This window comes from Barbus barbus (assembly GCF_936440315.1).
Source record: "Barbus barbus genome assembly, chromosome: 4".
Taxonomy (NCBI): Eukaryota; Metazoa; Chordata; class Actinopteri; order Cypriniformes; family Cyprinidae; genus Barbus; species Barbus barbus.
In genome coordinates, this window is record NC_136732.1 from 22,227,649 (window position 1) to 22,251,051 (window position 23,403).

A 23,403-nucleotide genomic window follows, 5' to 3' on the forward strand; every position below is an offset into this window, starting at 1 on the left:
CGCTGTTTATTTCTACTTACAGTTGAACTTATAGACTGTAAAGTAGCGAAAGAAAGAAAGAATTAAAGAAAAACGTCCCAATAGACAACAACTGAGCTGCATTTATTCCACTGTCCAATATATATATATATATATATATATAAAAAAAATGCTTTGCAAGAGCAAAATGTGCAACCTACACATAACGCACCATACGTGATCAACAAGCCTCAGTGTGACCAAGAAAAAAACTGTTTAGCCATATATATATATATATATATATAATATCATTAATGCATGATAAATTAAGATTTATTTTTTTAACTCTAAACAATAACCATATATTGACTAATACATATTTTGCAGGTGAACCATTCTGTTATCCTAGTTTGTTTGTTTTATTTTATTTTATTTAGATATTTGCACGCCTTCAGCATATGCCCCTGAGTTACACCATTCATGTTGAAACATCTTGCCTTCTCAGAATCTGCAGCATGCTTCAGCAGAAAGCCTGAAGATCGCTGGAAGATCTCTATCCCTGAGCAAATTCGTAGTAATCGAGATCAGTGCCAAACATGGGTGGGCCTACTTCTTAAGTTACTGATAAAATGTGTTCATGTTTCCAGAAGATAAGACTTGAAATCCACCCTTTCTCTACAGCAATAGTAGTTTGGTCAAATATGAATGCCTGTGGGTTTTATCACTCCCATACAGTCTGAGAAATCTTTAATTAAATGTCAATATTGGCGACGTGGACACAAATCACAGCGCCATTCTTAAAATAAGTATAATTTATCGGTTGTGCGCCATCAGCACTCTTAACCCCCCCAAAAAACATGCTTCAATTAGTGTTGTGACTGTTTCTTACTTTTATAAATACATGATTCAAAAACTTTAATTGAGTGTGTTGTCTAAAGGACACGAATAAATGCAAAGAAATGCTACCTTTTCGGTCGTTCGTTCGTTAATCCATTCATTCGTAAATAGCCTATGTTTGTTTAATTTACAGGATATTTATAAATATAAATAAAATATAAATATATTTGTTTGTTGCACTATCTTTTGTAATTAATTAATGCACATACAGACCATAGTTGTGCCAAAGTGATGGTGTAATATTTTAGATAAGGTAACAAAGTAAGTAATGTTTAGGTATGGGATAATGTTAATAGCTGTTAACTTATACATTCTGTACAGCATAAGAAAAGAAGGAAATTAAGAGACGTTTTACGTATCATCAAAACGTACAATGTCACAACCTGTTTAATGTCAAGCTCACAAGTAGGTATATATATATATATATATATATATATATATATATATATATATATATATATATATATATATACATACACACACACACACACAGTGCTATATACATATTTTATGTAAAATATCTTAGGACAGTACTAAATAAAAAATAACATGCATTTTGTATGATATCTCTTATTTTGTTAAAATTACTCACATTTTCACAGATTCTGCAAGGGGTTCAAAACTTTCAAGCAGCCCTGTGCACACACACACACACACACACACATATATATATATATATATATATATATATATATATATATATATATATATATATATATATATTATTATTATTTTATTTTTTTGAAGGCCTTGGGGAGCTCTGAAATGAATAATAGATACGTGAAGTATGTATTTACATGAACATGCTGTTCGGTTCAGAATTTAACAGCTCTCTTGCTTATCAAGATTTTAGACATTTCCACCCAATGCCCTGCGGAGGTGGAGTCAAAAATTGTTTTTTAAAATAATGCCCTTCTTTCCTTTAAAAGGCCCTGCCAAAAAAAACACAGCTAGGTTTTTTTTTAGCAGCCTATCCACAACTAAATCTAGTCACCATGAGTCTTTCTGCGAAGGATAAATTGACCGTGAAGACCTTCTTCGGCAAAGTTGCCCCTAAGGTGGAGGACATCGGCAGGGAGGCTCTGGCCAGGTACTTTGCACTGCAGTTTCTGCATAAATGAACGGACATTTATAACATAGGCTGCTATTACATCTCTGTTGTTTTGAATCGTTGCAGGACTCTGTTCGTTTACCCTCAGACGAAGACCTACTTCTCTCATTGGGCAGACCTGAGCCCCAGCTCACCTCAGGTGAAAAAGCATGGGCTGACCGTACTGAATGGCGTCCTCAGTGCTATCGAGGTGATAGATGATCTCAAGGGGGGTCTGCTCACCCTCAGCGAGCTTCACGCCTTCATGCTTCGCGTGGACCCCGCTAACTTCAAGGTAAATGTTGCTGAAAATATTTTTAGGATTTATAGGATTTCCTATTTAATCACGATTAAATATACTCTATATTAACAAAAATACTCTGTATTTTTTAAATCAGATCATTAATCACAATATCCTCGTTGTGCTCGCAATGATGTTTCCTGACGACTTCACTCCTGAGGTGCATATTTCTGTGGACAAGTTCCTCGCTCAGGTCAGCCTGGCTCTGGCCGAGAAGTACCGCTAATATCGACCCTGTATTCATTTCCAACGCGACACTTCGCCTTAATGAGGATGGAAATAATAAAATGAATTATATGAAATCAAGCTATGTCTTTTGTCTCCTTTTGTTTACACACACACAAAAACATACCACAGATCTGGTAGGGTTGGTACACTTTCAAGATATAATTTGCCAAATTCAACTTTGATGTAGGCTAGGCTACAGTAGGTAACTTGGTACATAACAAATCAAATTGAGTAGACCCAACGAGTTAACCCAAACATTTGTAAGAATGAATCAATAAAATAAAATAAAATAAATTAAAAAGCCAATATTTATATGAACTTATTTCCTCTAAACCTTTGTAAAATGCTCCACTCAACCACTGGTTTAGCTATAACTTATTTTATTTTACTGTTTTAATATGTATACGACACTTAAGCTTAGAATTAAAAAAAAAATTGCAAATGGAATATTTAAAAGTAATTTAAGGGTAATCAACTGGTCATCCTCAGCCCGTTTCTACCGTAATGGTGCTGGTTTTTGGGCCGGAGGCGGGCTCGTGTTCGGCGGGGAAACTGCAAACCTCAGATCGCTGCCTTGACAGCTAAGAACCACTGATTAACCATTACACCTGCCTTAATTTAGGATGGACTAAAATATCAATTAATATCCCCTGTTCACCTCATTAAGGCACAATATTATGTTAAATTCTTCGAGGAAAAAAAATAAAAAAAATAACGTAGACTGAGAAAAGTATTATATAAAGTAAGCGACTTGACTACTTTGTTATAAGAAATCATGTTACAGGTCCAATATTGGCTGTGGTCCTCAGTGTAATTAAGTAGGTTGCTTATAAACAGAATATCTGCATATTGTTTTTTCTGGAATTCAACAAACGTTACTGTTTCAGGGTTAGCTGTGTTTACTCTATAAATACTGCCTGATAAGTCATTTTTTTTAAAAGAGTAAAACTCTTCTCAAATGCATGCTGAAAGCTATTACTGAAATGTACAGATTAGTCTGTTTCCACTCACTTTTGGCCAGTGTCCATTCAGATTCTACTGAAACGTGTTTTCCATTACAAAAGCATGTAGTTCTTCAGTAATAATTTATTTCAGTAGCCTTTTTTCATGACAAAACACTAAATTTCTAACGTGTCGTACCAGCACTCTTAACCCAAAAGACCGAAACAAAGGTAGAATAATGTGTCGTATATGTTACAGATATGTATAACGACACACATCATGATTTATGTGTTTGTTTGTTTTTTGTTGTTGTTGTTTTATTACACTTCACGAGTAGGAATCAAATAATGTCCTTTATGAAGGTATTGGAGGTTCTCTGTCACTGTCGAGACCTTGTCATGGCGTCTATTTCCCTTTTAGTGTTCAGGAAGGGTGGGAAAAATTAGACACGCAGGCTATGTGCCAAGACTGTAAGAGATTCAAGCTTTCTTATCTTAACCAGTCATAATACCTGACATAACACTTCTCTGCATCAGCCACTGACTTTTAACTGCACGCAAAATGCACATTTGACCGACCGTCTATCACCATATTTCCTCCAAACAGCAGGTAAACAAACATTTATTTATTTATTTACTTACTTTCATGTGATTGAACGATCACATCATATTAATTATATTTTATTTAAAAAAATTAATTATTATAATTATTTTAAATTTCCATTAAATATCCAAACCTGCGTTTGCTTTTCATTCTAGAAAATATGTTTAATGTTTGAGTCTTATGAGATTTATATAAACATGGGCTCAATCTGTTTAGGAGCTTAATGAAAATGAAAAAAAAAATAATAATAAATAATAATAATAATAAATGCTGTTTTACCTATAATCTCTTCACAATACCTCAGTATCGCAATAAGCCTGCTTTGGGGATTTTCTGGCTGTTTTTATTATTATGGCAGCGGATGAGAGTGCCTGATATAGGATCGGACAGGGGTGCGTTTCCCAAAAGCATCGTTAGCTAACTATGGTGGTAATTCCCATTGAATTGGTAACGATGGAGCTTGCGATCATAATTGCTTTTGGAAAACGCACCCCAGGTTGAGTGTGGCGCTGTCCAGTGCTGAAACCAGCAGGTCGTTGCTAAAAGGATATCCAAGTGACATATTTCCCGTATAATTAATAATATTATACAACCAATAATGAGGACAACGAAATTGTATGTTAATTTAGTGTATCTCTTTTTTGCATATTAGCCTATGCATTAACATCAATAACAGAACAACACTGATCAGAATTGTTTAGGGTTTTATTAATTGGAAGGTGCTCATACAATAATTGGAAGATGCACATATATAATTCTGTGCAGCTTTTTAAAATCAGATGTTCAGTTAATGGTACTGTTTTCCAAGTGCAGAGACTACAACTGCCAGAAACTTCTGCCATGCTGCTTGAATGTCCGGAGTGAAGGCACGACCGAGCTGGGGAGCCACAACAATCGTCACGCAATCACCGAGGAGCTTTGAGGAGAAAATTACAAGGTGATCAAAATTTCACATATACGGAATTACATTGTTTGGTGGAAGAATACTGTTTTTATTAATATCGTTACACTTATTTGCTCTGTTTAATTTTGTGAAATCTTACTAAGTACATGGAATTACCGTTTTATAAACGCAATAAGCCCCGTGAAGCCGTGGTTTACAGTGAAAACAGCTAAGGGGGTTTTCTAACAACGCCCCTTATAGCTGTTATAAATTCACTGTAAACCACGGCTTCTTGGGGCGTATTGCTTTAATCTATGCCAATAAAGAATCTTTATTATAATAGTAATTGTGTTTAAAGGGAATAAATGTACTGTGATGCATGACAAGTGCTATTGCATACTACAGAGTGGGGAGACCGGGGAGTGATAACAAGGGGTTGTAACACGGGGTCAGTTTGGCAAGTCAGAAAGGAGCTGTGGTGATGTCATCAATGTTACAATAAACACTCCATTCACATTTTTAATGTTACAGGAGAAATGGCATGTGAATGTGAGTATTGTCAATTTTATGACCAAAAAAATGATTTTCAGGACAGAAAGTAATTTTTTCATTGAGATTTTTAATTTTTGCCTAGAAATCATTGTGTTGTAGATACAATTATTTGTAACCTAAAGTAGCTGTTTCTCTAGTTTAATTTGATACTTTGCATTCATGCTAACTTTAAACCCACATGCTAAACACAATATAATGTTAACACTTTAAATGGTTCACTTTATTCAAAACTGATTATTCTTTGTTCTTCAAAAAAGTTTACACATAAATTGGAAGTGTGGGTCTTATTTCAGCAAATTACTTCACACTGTTACATCTTTCCCCAGCCTGTGTTACAACTCACCCCAGTAGTGGGGTAGGTTGTAATAACGGAACTCTTTGCATTTGACATTAACTCACATAATCTGTGATTATGCAGTACACGTCAAATTGAGTTTTATTTGTAGCAGACAAGTATGGCTATACATCAAAGTTTGAGAGATCTAGCACAAACAACCACTGAGTTACTAATGCTCAAACAAAAAGTGTTACTTTCAGTTAATCCAATCTGAAAATTAGCTTTTCGCTTATAGGCCTACTTATCAGCGCTAAAACACGAGCAGGTTTAATGTGCCAAAATTAACTTGGACTGATACCAGAGCTGATATCTCGATATCTGTTTTCCGTAAACTGCACAATTGTGAGGCATAGCGGAGATATTCCGGGCATACCTTCAAAACGGCACCTCAATTTATTATAATTCCATGTTTTCAAAGGTGCCCGAAGACTCTGATTGATTATTTCAGGTATGTTGATTAGTTTTAACACACAACTTATTCAGGTGAGCAACATCTAATGGTTTTTAGTGTATCACTGATCAAAATTGAAGAGTTCAGATGTAAACGCCTCCAAGTGCCGTTTGAAATTTTCTTCTAAAATTAGCATTTCACTCAGCCTCCTATGTTTATGTTCAGTTATTTCAATTTAATGGAAATAAAATAACATATTCCTTGCCATAAAAGTGAAATAACTGAATCTACGCTAATTTTAGAAGAACATTTCAAACGGCACTTTGAGGCTTTTGCATGTGAACTCTTCAATTTGTATGCGTGAATTTGTTTAACCTACATTGTGGGACGAAATTTTCCCTCAAATGTAGTAAATCATGAAAATTTTGACATTGTTGGGCCTCTTTCTGTGTTCTTGTAAATGGTGTTTTTTGACATGCAAAAACTCCCAGATTTTTATGCAATAAAGCAGAATTATTTAAGGGTAAAACAACGACCACTTGACAACATCCGTCCCACTGGTCCCGTGAGGTAATCTGCTTAACTTGTGTTGAAATCCTACACTGAGTAAAAAGAGCACTCCCCTCGGTAAATCGCGTAAGAGTTGATTTAAAGAATAATAAGAAGAAGAAAAAGAAAGTCGTGAAAAACTGGAACATTTTGGCACTCTTCCACAGGCTGATAAGTCATCGTTGGGGGTGAGAGGAGGGTCTTGGGTGTATCTTCCTGGTGATAGTATAAAACCGCCAGTCCTCTTGCCAGCAGACTACAGAAGTTTGCTGCAAAGTCATCCTTCCACGATGAGTCTCTCTGCCAAAGACAAAGCTGCCGTCAAAGACCTTTGGTCCAAGGTCTCAGCAAAGGCTGATGACATTGGTAATGATGCTCTTTCTAGGTAAGGTTATTAATCTAAGCTAAGCCACAATGTTTTCTTCGAGCATAGATCTGCCAATCAATTGACTGTGTCTGTCTAGGATGTTGGTGGTCTACCCCCAGACCAAAACCTATTTCTCTCACTGGAAAGACCTGAGCCCCGGCTCTGCCCCAGTGAGGAAGCACGGGAAGACCGTGATGAGCGGCGTTGCTGAGGCTGTCAGCAAAATCGATGACCTTACCTCTGGGCTCCTGAACCTCAGCGAGCTTCATGCTTTCCAGCTGCGTGTTGACCCCGCCAATTTCAAGGTAAGTGCAACGAATTCATCTTCAGTCAATTTCGATTCTCTCGTACTCTCGTAAAGTCACGGTAACCTAATTTGTTTCCTATGTCTTTCATAGATTCTGTCCCACAACATCCTCGTGGTTCTGGCCGCTATGTTCCCCAACGATTTCACCCCAGAGGCCCATGTTGCTATGGATAAGTTCCTCAGTGCTTTGGCTCTGGCTCTGGCCGAGAAGTACAGATAAACGCATGTTATTGTGATGAAGTCGGACTGCGTCAGACCAGATGGATGCCTGTATAAACATTCTGTCTTATGATGCAATAAATGATTATAAAAAAAACATTATAACTAAACATCATTGGTGCATTTTTTTTCTTTCATAGACCTGTCAGTGTTTTAAAAACACCTCTGTTGTTATAACGTGGTAAAGATAGGCCTAACTATTGCAAATGGTGAGACAAAATATTGCAACTGTTTCATTCATTCATTAAACTACCAGCCAATGAACATAATGTTTTATCTAGTGTTGACACTCATTGTAGCAGTAGCCTATATTGAGTCTAAAGTCCGACGTACAAAAAAAATAAATAAAGGAAAAAATCAAACATAAAAAACCATCACAATAAACAAACTTTAACATTTAAATAAAGAAACATAATGCTATAATAATTTCTCAACCCTAAGCATAGGCCTAAGTGCAGACAGAGGTGTAAACCAGTATTTGAACTCCATTAGTGTATAGGCCTACTATATTTTGGAGGGTTTTATAATTGTTGCGATTTAAGTCCTTCAACGCACAAAGTGCAAAGTGCAAATTTCACTAATCAGTAGGGGTTTTGGCTTATTTGGTGTCCTAGGCGAAAACAGACAATTCTCCCACCCCAACCCCACCAACCCAACAAAAAGCGACGACACAAAAGACGAAACAGTTTTACATGTCGATATGCTTTTATTGTAGAACTAGCCTATACAAGAACAACAAAATACAAATGCACTAAATAAAATAGTTTAATAAACGCCGATGTAGAAGCACTTAAATAACTATTTACTATTTTATTTAATAATAAAAATAAGTAGAGAATTAGTTTCATTGCTTTAATTTTTGTGTGAATATACTCTGCCCCTGAATTACATAAAAATAAACAAAATAAATAAAACTAAACAAATAAAATAAAAATAGTTATTCTGGTCTTCAGTGATGGAAGGACAAAGTTGACTGCGTACAAACAATATTGCGAGAGCAGGGTCTGAGCAAGAGATCCGTCTATGAGTGGAAAGATCCATTCCGCGAATCATGGATGTGCTATCACGTTTCAATAATAAACTGTCGACACTTTGTCATTAAATTAAGACCATATAAAGTGTCTGAAATTAAGTTTAAAGAAGTAGCCTATACTGTCCGAAATACTGTCTATACTGTCATATATAAAAAAGACTATAAAATCAGTCTCAATGACAAATATTATTAGTCACAGATATGGACGTCTTTAATCTAATAAAGTTTTAATTTTAATTATTTTAATAATAACTAATAACCATAATTGAAAATTAATTTGATTTTATTCCGAATGTGTACATGGTCGACCATCAGAACTATTAGTATTTGCATCGAATATCAAAAGATCAACTGTTGCTGAATTTGATATTTACATAGCAATAGCCTATATTCAAATTAATTTACTATACACTTCAACATTTCTGTAACAGGTTTCATTGGTTTTAGTTTAATAGCTATCTAGACAAGGCGTTGAGAAAATTGTGAAATTTTACTTCCACTCATATGGTTGATAGGCTACTTTGACTTTTAATTGAGTATGTTGACAAAATTTAATTGCTCCATATGGCTTCAATTATGAAGTTTTGAAATCTTATAAATTAGGTGTTTCTCGTTCAGTTGTTTTTCAACGTATGTGTGTAAATTACAGCCTACCACACATGTATAAGGATGTCAGATGTCTCAAAAGTGTTCTTTGGTGTATTCTGTTATTTTACACCAATAAATATTATTTACTTAGGTCCTGTTTGTTGTTTGGTTTTGTTCATTTATTAATTTATTATTTCGCTTTGTTTTATCTATTTTTGTTTACCCTTTGTTTGTTGTTTTAAAAGGTTTGACGTTACCTTTGATTACGAATCAACACTTTTTCCACCTTAACACCTTTTGTTAAAATGACGGACTATTCCTTAAATAACATTATTATTATGTTATGTATTATGTTTGTCAGTCGCGTACGATTAGGCTACAACATCAAATATGAAACTATTAGTTATGTAAACAGTTGAACAAACAATTCTGTATTTGTGTTAATATTTATATCTGTTTTGGCTCAAAACTGTCCAACTCTGTTACATCTGTTACCTCTCAGAAAGGTCATCCTTATTTCAACATACTATATGTAATTATAAAATATTTTATTTGGAAATGGCACAATCTTTCATGTATGAGAATTTATGAATGAACTGTGAATCCATGCGAGTATAAAATCAAGGAGGCACTGCATATTGAATAATGAAACATTTATTTGCTTCAGCTCAGAAGAACACATTTTTAAGCATCAGCTGATCCTCTGTGTAACAGTCAAAGCAGGTTTTGTTTCTAGTGGTACTGTCTTTGAAGGGAGTTGATCGCGACGGCGAGGAACTTCTGAAAAGCGGCCTGGACCTCAGGGGTGAATGTAGCGCCCAGTTGTGCAGCAACAACGACGGTCAAGCAGTCACCCAAAAGCTGTGGGAGGACACAAGTGTAGTGTCATGGACAGAAGGGATGCATGAACACTGAAGTCAGAACAAAGCTTAGTAATAAACATTATTTTGTAATCCAGGTGTCAACTTACCCTGAAGTTGTCAGGATCTACGTGGAGCTTCTCGGAGTGCAGCACACTCAGTTCAGCATAGGTGCCTTTGATGTTGTCCATGTTCTTCGCGGCTTTTTCCAGGCCTCCCAGCACGACTTTACCGTGAGCAGCAATCATGGGGTTTCCCATGATGGCAGCGGCATTGTACAGGACTCCAAACTTGCCGAAGTACCGCTGGGTCCAGGGATAAACGATAAGACATCTACAAACCAGAACGAGGAGAAAGAGCATTTTATTAGAGCACAGTAAAGAAACTAGTTGTCCGCTTTAAGTTCGTGTAATTGCCAGGACTCAATACCTTGCCAGAGCTTGCGGACCAACGACGTCGTAGTTCATATTGGAGAAGATGTCCTGGATGGTGGCCCTCTCAAATTCTGTCCACTCAACCATGTTTCCGACTTTAGATGTTCAGACAAAGTGCCTTAAACAGAAGCTAAAGAGTGCTGTGAAGAAAGAGTTTCATTGCGGTGCTTTTAAATGCGTTTCATCACTCCACCCCTTGGCAGGCTATTGGGTGTAATGTTTGTGGGTTGGATCAACCAAGATCAACCACGTCCACCCAAAAGATGCATATCTTAGCCTACTTTTATCTTCTAATATCCACAAAGATTAATTCTAACAATATTCCTCGATTAAAATAATAATAATAAGAAGAAGAAAAAGAAAATAGAAACCACAATAAGCCGAGTAGGCTACTTTATTTTTAACTTATTTTAAGGTGTTTAATTTGTTAAGGACCAATTATTTAAATCGGATGATGAAGCACATACATAATAAATAGGCTACATATGATAGAACATTTTATGAATAGGGAATTCTGAACATTGAAATTAGTTTTGTTGAACTGTCAAGTCAAATCAATATTATTTGTATAGCGCTTTTAACAATGCAAATTGTGTCAAAGCAGCTTTACATCGGCTTGATATAAAGCTGGGTGGCTTTATATTAGCTTTACAGTATTTAGACGGGGAAATAGTTTGTCGAAATAGTGTCATTCTCCTCTGGCCAGACAAAATCAACAATTTAAATATTGTTTAAAACTGTGCGTTCCATAATTATCCACAAGTGTTTTAAGTAGCCTACCACAAAAAACTATTAAGTAAATACATGCAATTTCTTCGTATGATATTTTAGTTGTCTGCTAAAAAAATTATGAACAATAATACCTTTAAATAGTTCATACATTAGAGTTATTTAATAAAGAGAATAAGTACTTTTGTTCCAGTACCCAATACAGTCGAAACACTCATCTTTAGCGTTACCAACAAATTTCAAATGTTTCAAGTACCTTTAAAGATATTATTGAACAAAAATTAATTAAATTCAGCTCAGTTTATTCTTTGTCATAAACAAACTCATTTGCTACTCAACACCTAAGAGTTAAATAGCTTACAGTTCATCGGTAGCCTAAATAACTCAACAACTGATAAAGAGTTCAATAATAGTTTTATATTAAAGACATTAATTTGAAAATAATTAATATAATTATTAACCATCTGTCGAATGAATAACTCCTAAACGTTTTGCTTTTTTGTTTTGTTTGTTTTACTGCGAAACTACAACTTTCCACACAAAGAGCAATTAAAACATGTAGTGTAGAACTGGAACCGAGGGACAATTCTGATGTAAGCCACAGCTGCAACTGACTCCACAATTATTATTAACTGAGTATGAAGTTCATTAATGAGTAGGCTATTAATGAAAATGAGCGAGTTACTCACTTACTGACTCAGTGAATGTTATTCGATTTGTTTTACGTTTGTACGATAAGCTGTTTTTAATGGTTTACTGAGTTGCTGAAAAAAGACAGTATGTCTTGAGAAAAACTGGAACATTTTGGCACTCTTCCACAGGCTGATAAGTCATCGTTGGGGGTGAGAGGAGGGTCTTGGGTGTATCTTCCTGGTGATAGTATAAAACCGCCAGTCCTCTTGCCAGCAGACTACAGAAGTTTGCTGCAAAGTCATCCTTCCACGATGAGTCTCTCTGCCAAAGACAAAGCTGCCGTCAAAGACCTTTGGTCCAAGGTCTCAGCAAAGGCTGATGACATTGGTAATGATGCTCTTTCTAGGTAAGGTTATTAATCTAAGCTAAGCCATAATGTTTTCTTCGAGCATAGATCTGCCAATCAATTGACTGTGTCTGTCTAGGATGTTGGTGGTCTACCCCCAGACCAAAACCTATTTCTCTCACTGGAAAGACCTGAGCCCCGGCTCTGCCCCAGTGAGGAAGCACGGGAAGACCGTGATGAGCGGCGTTGCTGAGGCTGTCAGCAAAATCGATGACCTTACCTCTGGGCTCCTGAACCTCAGCGAGCTTCATGCTTTCCAGCTGCGTGTTGACCCCGCCAATTTCAAGGTAAGTGCAACGAATTCATCTTCAGTCAATTTCGATTCTCTCGTACTCTCGTAAAGTCACGGTAACCTAATTTGTTTCCTGTGTTTTTCATAGATTCTGTCCCACAACATCCTCGTGGTTCTGGCCGCTATGTTCCCCAACGATTTCACCCCAGAGGCCCATGTTGCTATGGATAAGTTCCTCAGTGCTTTGGCTCTGGCTCTGGCCGAGAAGTACAGATAAACGCATGTTATTGTGATGAAGTCGGACTGCGTCAGACCAGATGGATGCCTGTATAAACATTCTGTCTTATGATGCAATAAATGATTATAAAAAAAAACATTAACTAAACATCTTTGGTGCATTTTTTTGTCATACACATGTCAGTGTTTTAAAAACACCTTAACGTCAGGATAACTATGCGACTGATGAGAGTCTCACAGCAGAATACAAATATTTGCAACTATTTCTTTAATTCTACAGAACTACCAGCCAATGAACATGGAAGTAATGATGGTTTATCTTGTGTTGACACAAATCAAACATAAATTACCAATCACACAAACAAACAAGCAAATAAATAAATTTGTCAAATCTTTAAATAAAGAAGCATATTGCTAAATAATTTCTCAACGAAAGCATAAGTGGAGGCAGAGGTGTAAAGCACTAGTAATTGAACTTCATTGGTCCGCTTAGTGCTTTTGGAGGGTTTTACAACTGTTGAAATTTAAATCCTTCGATTTATAAAAGAAAGAGCATATTTCACTGATCATAATTATACCCACTTATTAAAAAATATATATGCTAGTTACTTAGTAAAAAAAAACAAAATGCATACTTTTTTACACTTGCAAATTTAAATAGGCTATAAATAAACTAGTTCCTCTAACCATAAACAAATGTGGAAACATTTCCTTCCGCTCAAATGTTTGAGATACTTTGACTTTTAATTGAATAAATTATAATGACTAAATTTAATTTGCTCAATTTGGCCTCAATTATGAACTTTTGAAATCTAGCAAATGAGGCGTTTCTCACTGGGTAAATAGAAAAAAAAACTTTCTATAAAAAACGTTCTATAAGTAGTTTTTTATTCATTATTTTATTTACGTTATATTTTGATAAGGGGATTAAATATGAATTAGTATATATTATACTAATAATTACATATATTATATACATATAATACATATAATTACTAATTATATAATTATAATTACAAAAAAAAAACTGAATGCACCAAAGAACACTTAAAACACTTTAGTATTACACGAATTATTAATTAGTGCATAATCCTAAAGTTTTTAAGTGTTCTTTGGTGCATTCAGTTTTTTTTTTTTTTTTTTTAGAAATGTCGTTTTTGATTTATGCATTTATTTGGTTAATTTATTAATTCGTTCGTTTATTTATCTATTTAATTATTTATTTAAGATAATCAAAGACTTGAAGTGACTGCTTTGATTGCGAATCAACACTCATACCAACATAAAACCCATTGTTAAAGTAGCGGACTATTCTTTAAAGGGGTCATATGATGCGATTTCAAGTTTTCCTTTCTCTTTGGAGTGTTACAAGCGGATTGTGCATAGATAAGATCCCTGAATATTCAAAGACTAAAGTCTCAAAACCAAAGAGATATTTGACATTTAACACACGTCCCCACATGTCACGGTGTGGGGATATTTGCAAAACACCGCCCAAATGTGTACGCAATGAAGGAAGGTGGAACTATTATTCTCGCTGTAGTATTGTTGCTGCCGCGGGCGCCATGTCCTGGAGACGCTGTGTTTCGTTGTGAAAGTTAAAGTACTTTGTTTGGGCTTCCAAAAAAGGACACAACAACAAATCAGTGGTTAAGTTGCATTTACAACACTGTTCCAGAACAGTTCAACCCAAATATTAGAGTGTGTGCAGCGCAATTTAACGGAGGACTATTTCCTGAACCTGGCAGTAGCCTGCCAGCTGCACAAAGGCTGTTTCTATAAAGTGGGGCAATTCCAACTTTCCAAGGACAGTCTGGCGCTTTTGACTCACAGCCATTTTCTTATTTAAATAATTTGCCACTGACGATTCAAACGCGAGTTTTGAGCAGAGTAGAGTAGGGCTGTTTGCAGAGGTGGGTAACCAGTTACATTTACTTCGTTACATTTACTTGAGTACATTATTTTGGGTAACTAATACTTTTAGAGTATATTTTAAAATGGGTACTTTTACTCAAGTAGTATATTTTTAGAGAAAAAACGGTACTTTTACTTCGTTACTGTGGGCGACTCTCCTCTCGTTACTGTATCTTAATGCAATACAAGTTAAAAATGCTTCGGTTTATTCCAAACGCGCCGTCTACTTTTCTCTGGGCAATGAACGATGCCCATTCGCGAATGATTCATACTTTTGAGTCGATTCCGTTTAAAGGCTTTATCAAACCAGTTGGCAAACCAGTGAATCGGTTCGTGAATCAGTTTGAATGATTCGTTCAGTTCCCTGCCGCACGCGCTGAGTCTCTGAAGCGGTTCTCACTCAGATAACAGAGAGTTTAAGAACATCAAGAGCGATGAAGACGTGGCTTTGGATCTACAGTCAGTTGAAAGCAAATCTGCAAAGGCTTGTTTGCTTGAGCTATATGAAGATCTTTTATTAGATGAACACCGCGTGTGCTGTCTACTGTTCCACAGGTATAGGCCACGATACCACTATGACATTACCAGTTTGTTGTACATGTACCTTACATTAAATACAATGTATAATTTATACATTAAATAAACTGTCACAGAGTATGAAATGAACACCCGCGGAACCCGCGTTAGCTCTGCGCAGCGGCGCGCGGCCTGTTCTAGACACAATTAATATTCATATTTTTACAATATTTATGCTTGCAAAAATATAGGCTACATTTGTTTACATTTTGCAGAACAGAAGATCCGTCAATATGCATTTGTTTCGTTATGTTCAGAGCAGTCATGTGAGGTTTTCAGAGGTTTCAGTGTCAGAGGTTATAGGATAATAATACATAATTAATTTACTTTAAAATATAATTTAATTCAGTGATGCAAATCAGAATTTTCATCAGCTGTTACTCCAGTTTTCGGAGTCATATGATCCTTCAGAAATCATTATAATATATCCATTTATTACAAGTATTAGAAACAGTTTTGCTGCTTAATATTTTTTGGAACCTGTGCCATTTTGTTCAGTATTCTTTGATGAATAGAAAGCTAAAAAGAGCAGCACTGATAATAAATCAACATGATTTCTGAAGGATTATGTGACTGAAGACTGGCGTAAAGGCTGATGAAAATTCTGATTTGCACTGAAATAAATTACATTAAAATATATATATATATATATATTGAACGGCAATGTGTGTGTGTGTGTGTGTGTGTGTGTGTATACACATACACATTACATAAATGTAATCTATATATCTAAATAAAAATAGACTATATTCAGTATATGATCCAAAGTAACTACTAACTACTTTTAGTTTTTTTATCCGATACTTTTTTACTCTTACTCAAGTAACTATTCAGACTATTACTTTTACTTTTACTTGAGTAAATATTTATAGAAGTACTTTTACTTTTACTTGAGTACAGTTTTTGGGTACTCTACCCACCTCTGTTTGTTTGTTGTTTCTCCGATCACAAATGCAGACATGGTAATATTTACGCGGCGCGATGCAACGCGACGCCTAAAAAGATAGTCATCACTATTGCAGATGAAAAAACCCCAGATCAACACTGTTCGTGTACCACAGGGTAAGATTATATTAATTTACATTTAACCAGTTTAATATGAAGAGACCTCGTTTGAATGTAGAACCTCGTTTGTGTGTTTTTGCCCTACACACAAGACGCGAGAACAGTCTGCTATAGGTTTGGATGTTAGCATGGACTTTTACTTTAACGTTAACTAGTTTTAGCCAGAGATAGCCTACCTTGCTAAAGCACAAGATGACATTAATTTCTGCTTTAGCAGATGAAATTCGTAACTTAATGAGAGTATGACAACCAGAAAATGAACGCTTTTGTCTTAATTGGGATTGGGGTGAATGCTTAGGTGATCTGTTTTTGTTTGGGTTTAGGAAATGTAATAAATTATATTGCTTATTCTCTCAGGATACCTGGAATCAGCGTTACAAGGACCACTGGGGTGCCCAGGCACATCGTTTTTCCATTTTTGAAGCATCAACCCCATAAAAACGATGCGAGCTTCGGATCTTCTATGTTTATATGGCGCTGAAAACGAAGTCTGCGTTCGAGGGGAGGGTCTTACCGATAGGTCAATTATTAAATTATTGAATCAAATTCATATGAATAAAACTTGAAATAGGCCTGAAGCTATCTGACCTTATTAAAGTTATATTGATAGTCTATTAATAAAAGAGGTAATCAGATACGAACGAACTTGGTGCCTATTTTAAAAGATGATCAGTTAGCTTATACCAAAGATTTGTTTTGTTTTCAAATCAAAAGCTGGCTGCAGATACATAATTTGTTAATTCATTCGAATATAAAACACACACACAAACACACACATACTTGAATTTGTGGTTCATGGGGACTAGGCGTAATGGTTTTTATACTGTACAAACCTTTATACTGGAACCTTACAGGACTGGCAATTTTTTAATTTCATAAAACACCGTTTTGTATGTTTTTTAAGCGTTTTGTTTTACAGGGACACAGGAAGTGTCTTCATAAACCATATTTACATTGTAGTACCCATGTCATTATAAACATTTGTGTCCTGGTAAACCATACCAGTACACACACACACACACACACACACACACACACAGTACACTGCATATTGAATAATGAAAAATTTATTTGCTTCAGCTCAGAAGAACACATTTTTTGTTTAAGCATCAGCTGATCCTCTGTGTAACAGTCAAAGCAGGTTTTGTTTCTAGTGGTACTGTCTTCGAAGGGAGGAGATCGCGACGGCGAGGAACTTCTGAAAAGCGGCCTGGACCTCAGGGGTGAATGTAGCGCCCAGTTGTGCAGCAACAACGACGGTCAAGCAGTCACCCAAAAGCTGTGGGAGGACACAAGTGTAGTGTCATGGACAGAAGGGATGCATGAACACTGAAGTCAGAACAAAGCTTAGTAATAAACATTATTTTGTAATCCAAGTGTCAACTTACCCTGAAGTTGTCAGGATCTACGTGGAGCTTCTCGGAGTGCAGCACACTCAGTTCAGCATAGGTGCCTTTGATGTTGTCCATGTTCTTCGCGGCTTTTTGCAGGCCTTCCAGCACGACTTTACCGTGAGCAGCAACCATGGGGTTTCCCATGATGGCAGCGGCATTGTACAGGTTTCCAAACTTGCCGAAGTACCTCTGGGTCCAGGGGTAAACGATAAGACATCTACAAACCAGAACGAGGAGAAAGAGCATTTTATTAGAGCACAGTAAAGAAACTAGTTGTCCGCTTTAAGTTCGTGTAATTGCCAGGACTCAATACCTTGCCAGAGCTTGCTGACCAACGACGTCGTAGTTCATATTGGAGAAGATGTCCTGGATGGTGGCCCTCTCAAATTCTGTCCACTCAACCATGTTTCCGACTTTAGATGTTCAGACAAAGTGCCTTAAACAGAAGCTAAAGAGTGCTGTGAAGAAAGAGTTTCATTGCGGTGCTTTTAAATGCGTTTCATCACTCCACCCCTTGGCAGGCTATTGGGTGTCATGTTTATGGGTTGGATCAACCAAGATCAACCACGTCCACCCAAAAGATGCATATCTTAGCTTATTTTTCTCTTCTGGAAAGACTAAACCTAAGCAGTTAATTCTAACAATATTTAGCTGAGATATGGAAACAACAATAGGCCTAATGAGACTATGAATAACTTATATAACTTATTTTAATATGGCAACGTTTTTATTGAACAATTGTTGTAATCGTATGATATCGATTGCATATATAAGTAATATAATACATGGTAGAATATTTTTTATATAGGGAATTCTGAACAGAGAAATTTGACTTCATATCTGACAAGAGAAACCCTTTTTCTCATTTAGGAAAATTCCTTTTCTCCCCCGTGAGAGTTAAGCTGAGACATGTTTACCACATCGAACACATGACTTCTGTATTTTACATTTCAGATTCCTTAATCAAAATAGAATCTGAATAATTTAGGCCTATCGAAAATTCCGTAATGTAATTAAAAGAGGCGACATCTCAGTAGCCCATAGGCTACTATAAAAAAGTAGCCTATATTGTGCAAGGTGCGTAGAACTTTTTACAGTACCAAATCTGCTAATAAAGACAATTTTGCTTTATTTTCTGATTATATTCTTGGCATGCGAGGTAATAACAGGCTATAGCACGTCTAGACCGTTAAAGTCTTGCTTCACAGAACGACGTCTTTTAGCGACCCCTGCCGTCCATATGTTTTAACTTGGCTAATATAGGTCTAACAAATTTAACCAGTCCACCACTTTAACCGGCAGGGGGCGCCAATGTCTATCAATTTCAATTGAAGTGTGCTTTACTGGCATGACAAACTGCACATTTGTATTGCCAAAGGAATGGCAGCTAGGCTGCGTACAAAATGTGTGCAATGTAAAGTATGATGACAGTGCAGGTAGGCTACTTAATATTTACAAAGAAAAAGTGGTGCAAAATGAAATAAAATGAAATAAAAGATAAAAAATAGAAATAAAATGTCGTCTAAAATATTAACAGAATAACAGAATGAAATAGTAATATACAGTTTAGCGATATATGAGGGAAACATCAAGTCAGCGCGGATCATTCATTGTCTCTTATATTGTGGCAGGCAGACACGTATGTTCTGCTAACACACAGCGGTGAGGCAGAGTGTGAAAACAGCTCTTGTGGTGAGAGAGTCTGCAGGGTTCAATTTTAATTGGTATTTTTCATAGCTAATGTTTTGTAAAGAATGCCCCCCCCCCCCCCTTTTATTGGTACATTTTCAAGTATTACAAAATTTTCAATTTCAAAAATACAGTTTAAATAGCATTCTAACATGACTATATTATAAAGAAAGGGGATCAGAATAAAAGTAAGAAATTATCCAAATAAAAGATACAATCAATTATTAGTATAGTAAACCAAGAATGATTTAAAATAGTTGTCTAATTAAAAGAGTTTTAAAAGTCTTTCTCTGTTTCAATTCCATTTTTATTTGATTAACATTCTGAATTTGGTATCTAATGGATATATTGGAATATGAAAATAAAATACCTTTTATTATATAGGCTAAATAGACGCCTACATTTGTATTATTACATAGTCTACACTTGTAACCTTAATTAATGTCACCGTTAGGCTTATGTCAGCCTAATACAAGTAGGCCTTTATGCAACCTGGTCTCATAAAAATACGTACCTCTGTGCACTTTCTGTGCGACACCGTTTTACGTACCTTACTGCACGTTTCGCCGCAGTTTCAAAGAGAAATGTCCACTGAGTGGCGATAAAACACAGGTTAAATACGTGAACCCTGGCACGTTTTTATTATGTTGATATAGGTATGTATTGCTGTTTTTATTATTTGCTACAGGTACGTACTGCGGTGGTTCAGAATTCAAATATCTGGGGTTTGTCCCTAAAAGTTAATGCTCTATCGTGTTGGAAATATGCCCTACACCAATCCCAACCCTAAACCTACCCGATAGCGTTAACAAATGCAAAACTGGTATAAAAACGTATTTGTTGATGCAACCGTGCCATTTCAACTTCCCTTTATGCAGATTTGAACTGTTTTGTCAAACCGTAGTTACTCAGGATTCAAACCGGAGCTCCTCGCCTTCTGGCTCCGTACTCCGTGAGCTACCGAACAAACTTTCTGTCCATGAAAACCCATAGATACGAGGCTGAATATGTGCAATGCTAACATTCAAAAGCATCAATTTTCAAATCTCCCAGCATATTAATATTGTTTTGAAGTCGTAACATGATATTCTTAAAGTAATTGTGCGAAAAATACGCTTTATTAATCAAAACTCTGTAAATTTTTGTGAAAAGGAGTAAAAGGTGTCTGAGTTTTACTGCCTCTAGTGTTTGTTTCTTTAGGAAACTGAAACTGCAGTAATATGTAGTTATTGGTACGTATTTTGTGTCTCGCTAAAAAGTGCACCCAGGTACGTAAATTACATGAGACTAGGTTGTATTTATGATAGTTTTACCGTACTAGACCTTTTTGTACAGTGGCCTAGAGAGCTCAACGCGCTGCAAATTGAAAAAACACCTGCAAGAAAACATTAATTAAGAAAACAACTTCATCAATTCGACAACACACAAGTGCTGCAAATGCTCACAACACAAACAAAGAAACGCGCTGCAAATAAAAAAAAATATTTGGTTGTGAGCATTTGCAGCGCGTTTCTTTATTTGTTTGCGTTGTGAGCATTTTCGCACCACCTGCTGTCAAACTGATGAAGATGTTTTCTTGATTTGCTGCTGCTTTTTCTTTTTGCATGTGTTTTCTTAAGTTGCAGCGCACTGAGCTCTCTCGGCCACCGTATTTTTGACTATTTAGAGTGCGCTCACTGCAATTATGTGTCCAATGGAGCGAAAGAACGCTGCGTTCCAAATGGGATATATCGCCCACTTCGGAGTGAAAACAATCATGGCCGCCATACTGAAGTATCGTTCCAAACCGAAGTGCTCAAAATTGGCCACTTCAAAGGGCCCTTCGGAATGAAGGATTTCGAAGGGTACAACTGATGGACACTTCGGGCCCCCATGATCCTTTGCGCTGATTCTTTGCATGACGACGCCGCCTCCATATAATGACGCAGAAGGGCACTTCAAGAAACAGTTGTTTGGTCCCCTGCACCCTTCAACAATTCGAAGCTCTCACTCCGGAGGGTAAACCCTTTGAAGGGATTAGGGCACAGGGATGAGCCCTGCCGAATGGAACGCAGGGTACAAATGGAAGTATTGCTGCTTCCCAATGTGCCTACTTATACTACGCCCTAAAAGTAGGTACTCTTTTGGTGAAGAAAAAGTACACACTTTTGAGTGTTTGGTAGAAGAGTAGGCAAGCTTTGCGTCTTTAAAGGACCGCTCTGTCGCATCTGTTACACGCACCCTGTCACTGTAAACTGGCCTGTCAATCATCTTGTCACAGTCTCCACATTTCATTTCAGCTAATATATGCCACAATATTAACTTCTTATTGAATTGGTATCAATATCACAGTTGTTATAAATATTACATTTGCAATGGCCAGTGTTAAAAAATGCTAGTGATTGCTGATGATAGTTTGAAAAAAAAAAGTCTCGTTTTAGAGAAGAAAGCTGCTTCATAGTAACGACTTTCTACTTCGAGCACCTTGATAGAAATGTAGTGGAGAAAAAAGTATTGCATTTGTCTTTCAAATATAGAGAAGTTAAAGTCATAAGTTTCCCAAAAAAAAAAAAAAAAAAAAAACTGAAGTAAAGTAGGCTACAGATCTAAAAGCTGCTGTGCCGGCAAATTTTTTTTTTTTTCTAAAGTTTTAATAGGCTATATGGCTCTGCGGTCGGCGTGTGAACTGTCAAAAGTGACAAGGTATAGCTATAAGAGTGGTCCAGACCAAGCTTACGAAAGACTTACAGAAGGTACTTAACTAAGAATGTTTTGGGAAACACGTAACGATAAGGTACAGCTTAAGGTAGCCTACAATTTAAGAACGAAGTTCTCGGGAAACGCAGCCCTGGACATTATTAAAAACTGTATTAAAAATCTTATGACTACGGCTACCGTGCAGAAAAAGAAAAGAAAAGAGAGAAACATAGCCTATCTATCAGATATTTCAGTCTTTCAGATATTTTTACAATAATGAGCCATTTAATGGGCTACGTATTTTCTCTGCAGGCTCAAAAACATTTTTGATACCTTCAAGAGAGAAAAGGGTGTTCACTGTCTGAATTGTGTGATGAATCGTGATAACACAGAAATAAAATATCTCTCGAGCCCCAGTGGGCATATTTCTTTTGAAAACAGGAACTAGGCAATTGCTAATTTGTTGTCGCCTTTAGAAATTTATTAAAACAACCTTTTTTTTTAATCCCTGAACTGTGTAAAATAATTATTGTATAATTAAAATATTGTTGCTACAACCTATGAGCTGTAATGCAATTTTTTTTTTTACAATTTTACTGAAATAAATTTATAGTGGTTAATAAATGAACCACATCCTCATGTTAAAAAATAGTACACACACACACACACACACACACACACAAAGCATAGTAGCTATAACTATAAAACAACGTTTACTAGACACTTTTACAATTGTGGTAAATGCAGCCATATACGCTGTCCTGTTTTGTTCAATATTTGTGGGTCAAGTAGGCTATAGAAACTGTCAACCCTGTCTGTTCAGCTCTGATAATTTAATGAAATTTCGACATTTCTATGACAAAAAGCACGTAAATTCCTTACGTGGAATTTATATATCAAAATGAGCAAGAACAAGTTGATTTAAGCGCTATTTTTTATTTTTTAGTTCTTTATCCCCCTTGTTTTTTTTTTGTAAATTCTTAATATTTGTGCACAGACAACCTCTACTTTGACTTCAGGAAGAATGGTGTTCATGTATAATAGTGATTTCACGGCTGTAGCTCATTTTTAATAGATTAAATTAATCCTCGGTCTATTCATATAGGCCTGTAACAGAATTCCTTTGAATTAGTTTTAATTTCACAATTCATCAATTTTAGATAATGTTTTGTTTAAAGCTGTGGTGTAAAAAGCACTGCAAAATTGTACTATAATTGTAGTTAAATTACAGATATACCGTATGCCGAAACTTTTAACTAAAGGCAAAAATATAGAGGCAAAATAATTCATTTATAAAAGTGCACCTCTCTAAG

General features: G+C 36.0%; 6 protein-coding genes across 6 annotated transcripts in view; 4 read left to right on the forward strand and 2 right to left on the reverse strand.

Moving 5' to 3' along the window:
• Positions 1–23,403, forward strand: part of LOC306869044 (vascular cell adhesion protein 1-like) — a 709,597-nt gene that overhangs the window by 285,977 nt on the left and 400,217 nt on the right. The gene's annotated exons all lie outside the window — the stretch shown is intronic.
• On the forward strand, positions 1,851–2,472 carry LOC306869071 (hemoglobin subunit alpha-1-like; the record flags this gene model as incomplete). The annotated part of the gene is made up of 3 exons (XM_079415655.1): positions 1,851–1,945; positions 2,033–2,240; positions 2,344–2,472. The coding sequence occupies 3 exons, from the start codon at positions 1,851–1,853 to the stop codon at positions 2,470–2,472; spliced, it is 432 nt and encodes a 143-aa protein (XP_079271781.1).
• Positions 6,996–7,625, forward strand: LOC306869067 (hemoglobin embryonic subunit alpha; the record flags this gene model as incomplete). The annotated part of the gene is made up of 3 exons (XM_079415651.1): positions 6,996–7,116; positions 7,196–7,403; positions 7,497–7,625. The coding sequence occupies exons 1-3, from the start codon at positions 7,022–7,024 to the stop codon at positions 7,623–7,625; spliced, it is 432 nt and encodes a 143-aa protein (XP_079271777.1). The 5' UTR covers positions 6,996–7,021.
• Positions 9,978–10,626, reverse strand: LOC306869070 (hemoglobin subunit beta-2-like; the record flags this gene model as incomplete). The annotated part of the gene is made up of 3 exons (XM_079415654.1): positions 9,978–10,106; positions 10,216–10,438; positions 10,535–10,626. The coding sequence occupies 3 exons, from the start codon at positions 10,624–10,626 to the stop codon at positions 9,978–9,980; spliced, it is 444 nt and encodes a 147-aa protein (XP_079271780.1).
• LOC306869068 (hemoglobin embryonic subunit alpha) lies at positions 12,187–12,816 on the forward strand (the record flags this gene model as incomplete). The annotated part of the gene is made up of 3 exons (XM_079415652.1): positions 12,187–12,307; positions 12,387–12,594; positions 12,688–12,816. The coding sequence occupies exons 1-3, from the start codon at positions 12,213–12,215 to the stop codon at positions 12,814–12,816; spliced, it is 432 nt and encodes a 143-aa protein (XP_079271778.1). The 5' UTR covers positions 12,187–12,212.
• On the reverse strand, positions 17,385–18,191 carry LOC306869065 (hemoglobin subunit beta-2-like). The gene is made up of 3 exons (XM_079415649.1): positions 18,039–18,191; positions 17,720–17,942; positions 17,385–17,610 (listed from the first exon to the last, which is right to left on the reverse strand). Exons 1-3 carry the CDS (start codon positions 18,128–18,130, stop codon positions 17,482–17,484), a joined length of 444 nt encoding a protein of 147 aa, XP_079271775.1. The 5' UTR covers positions 18,131–18,191; the 3' UTR covers positions 17,385–17,481.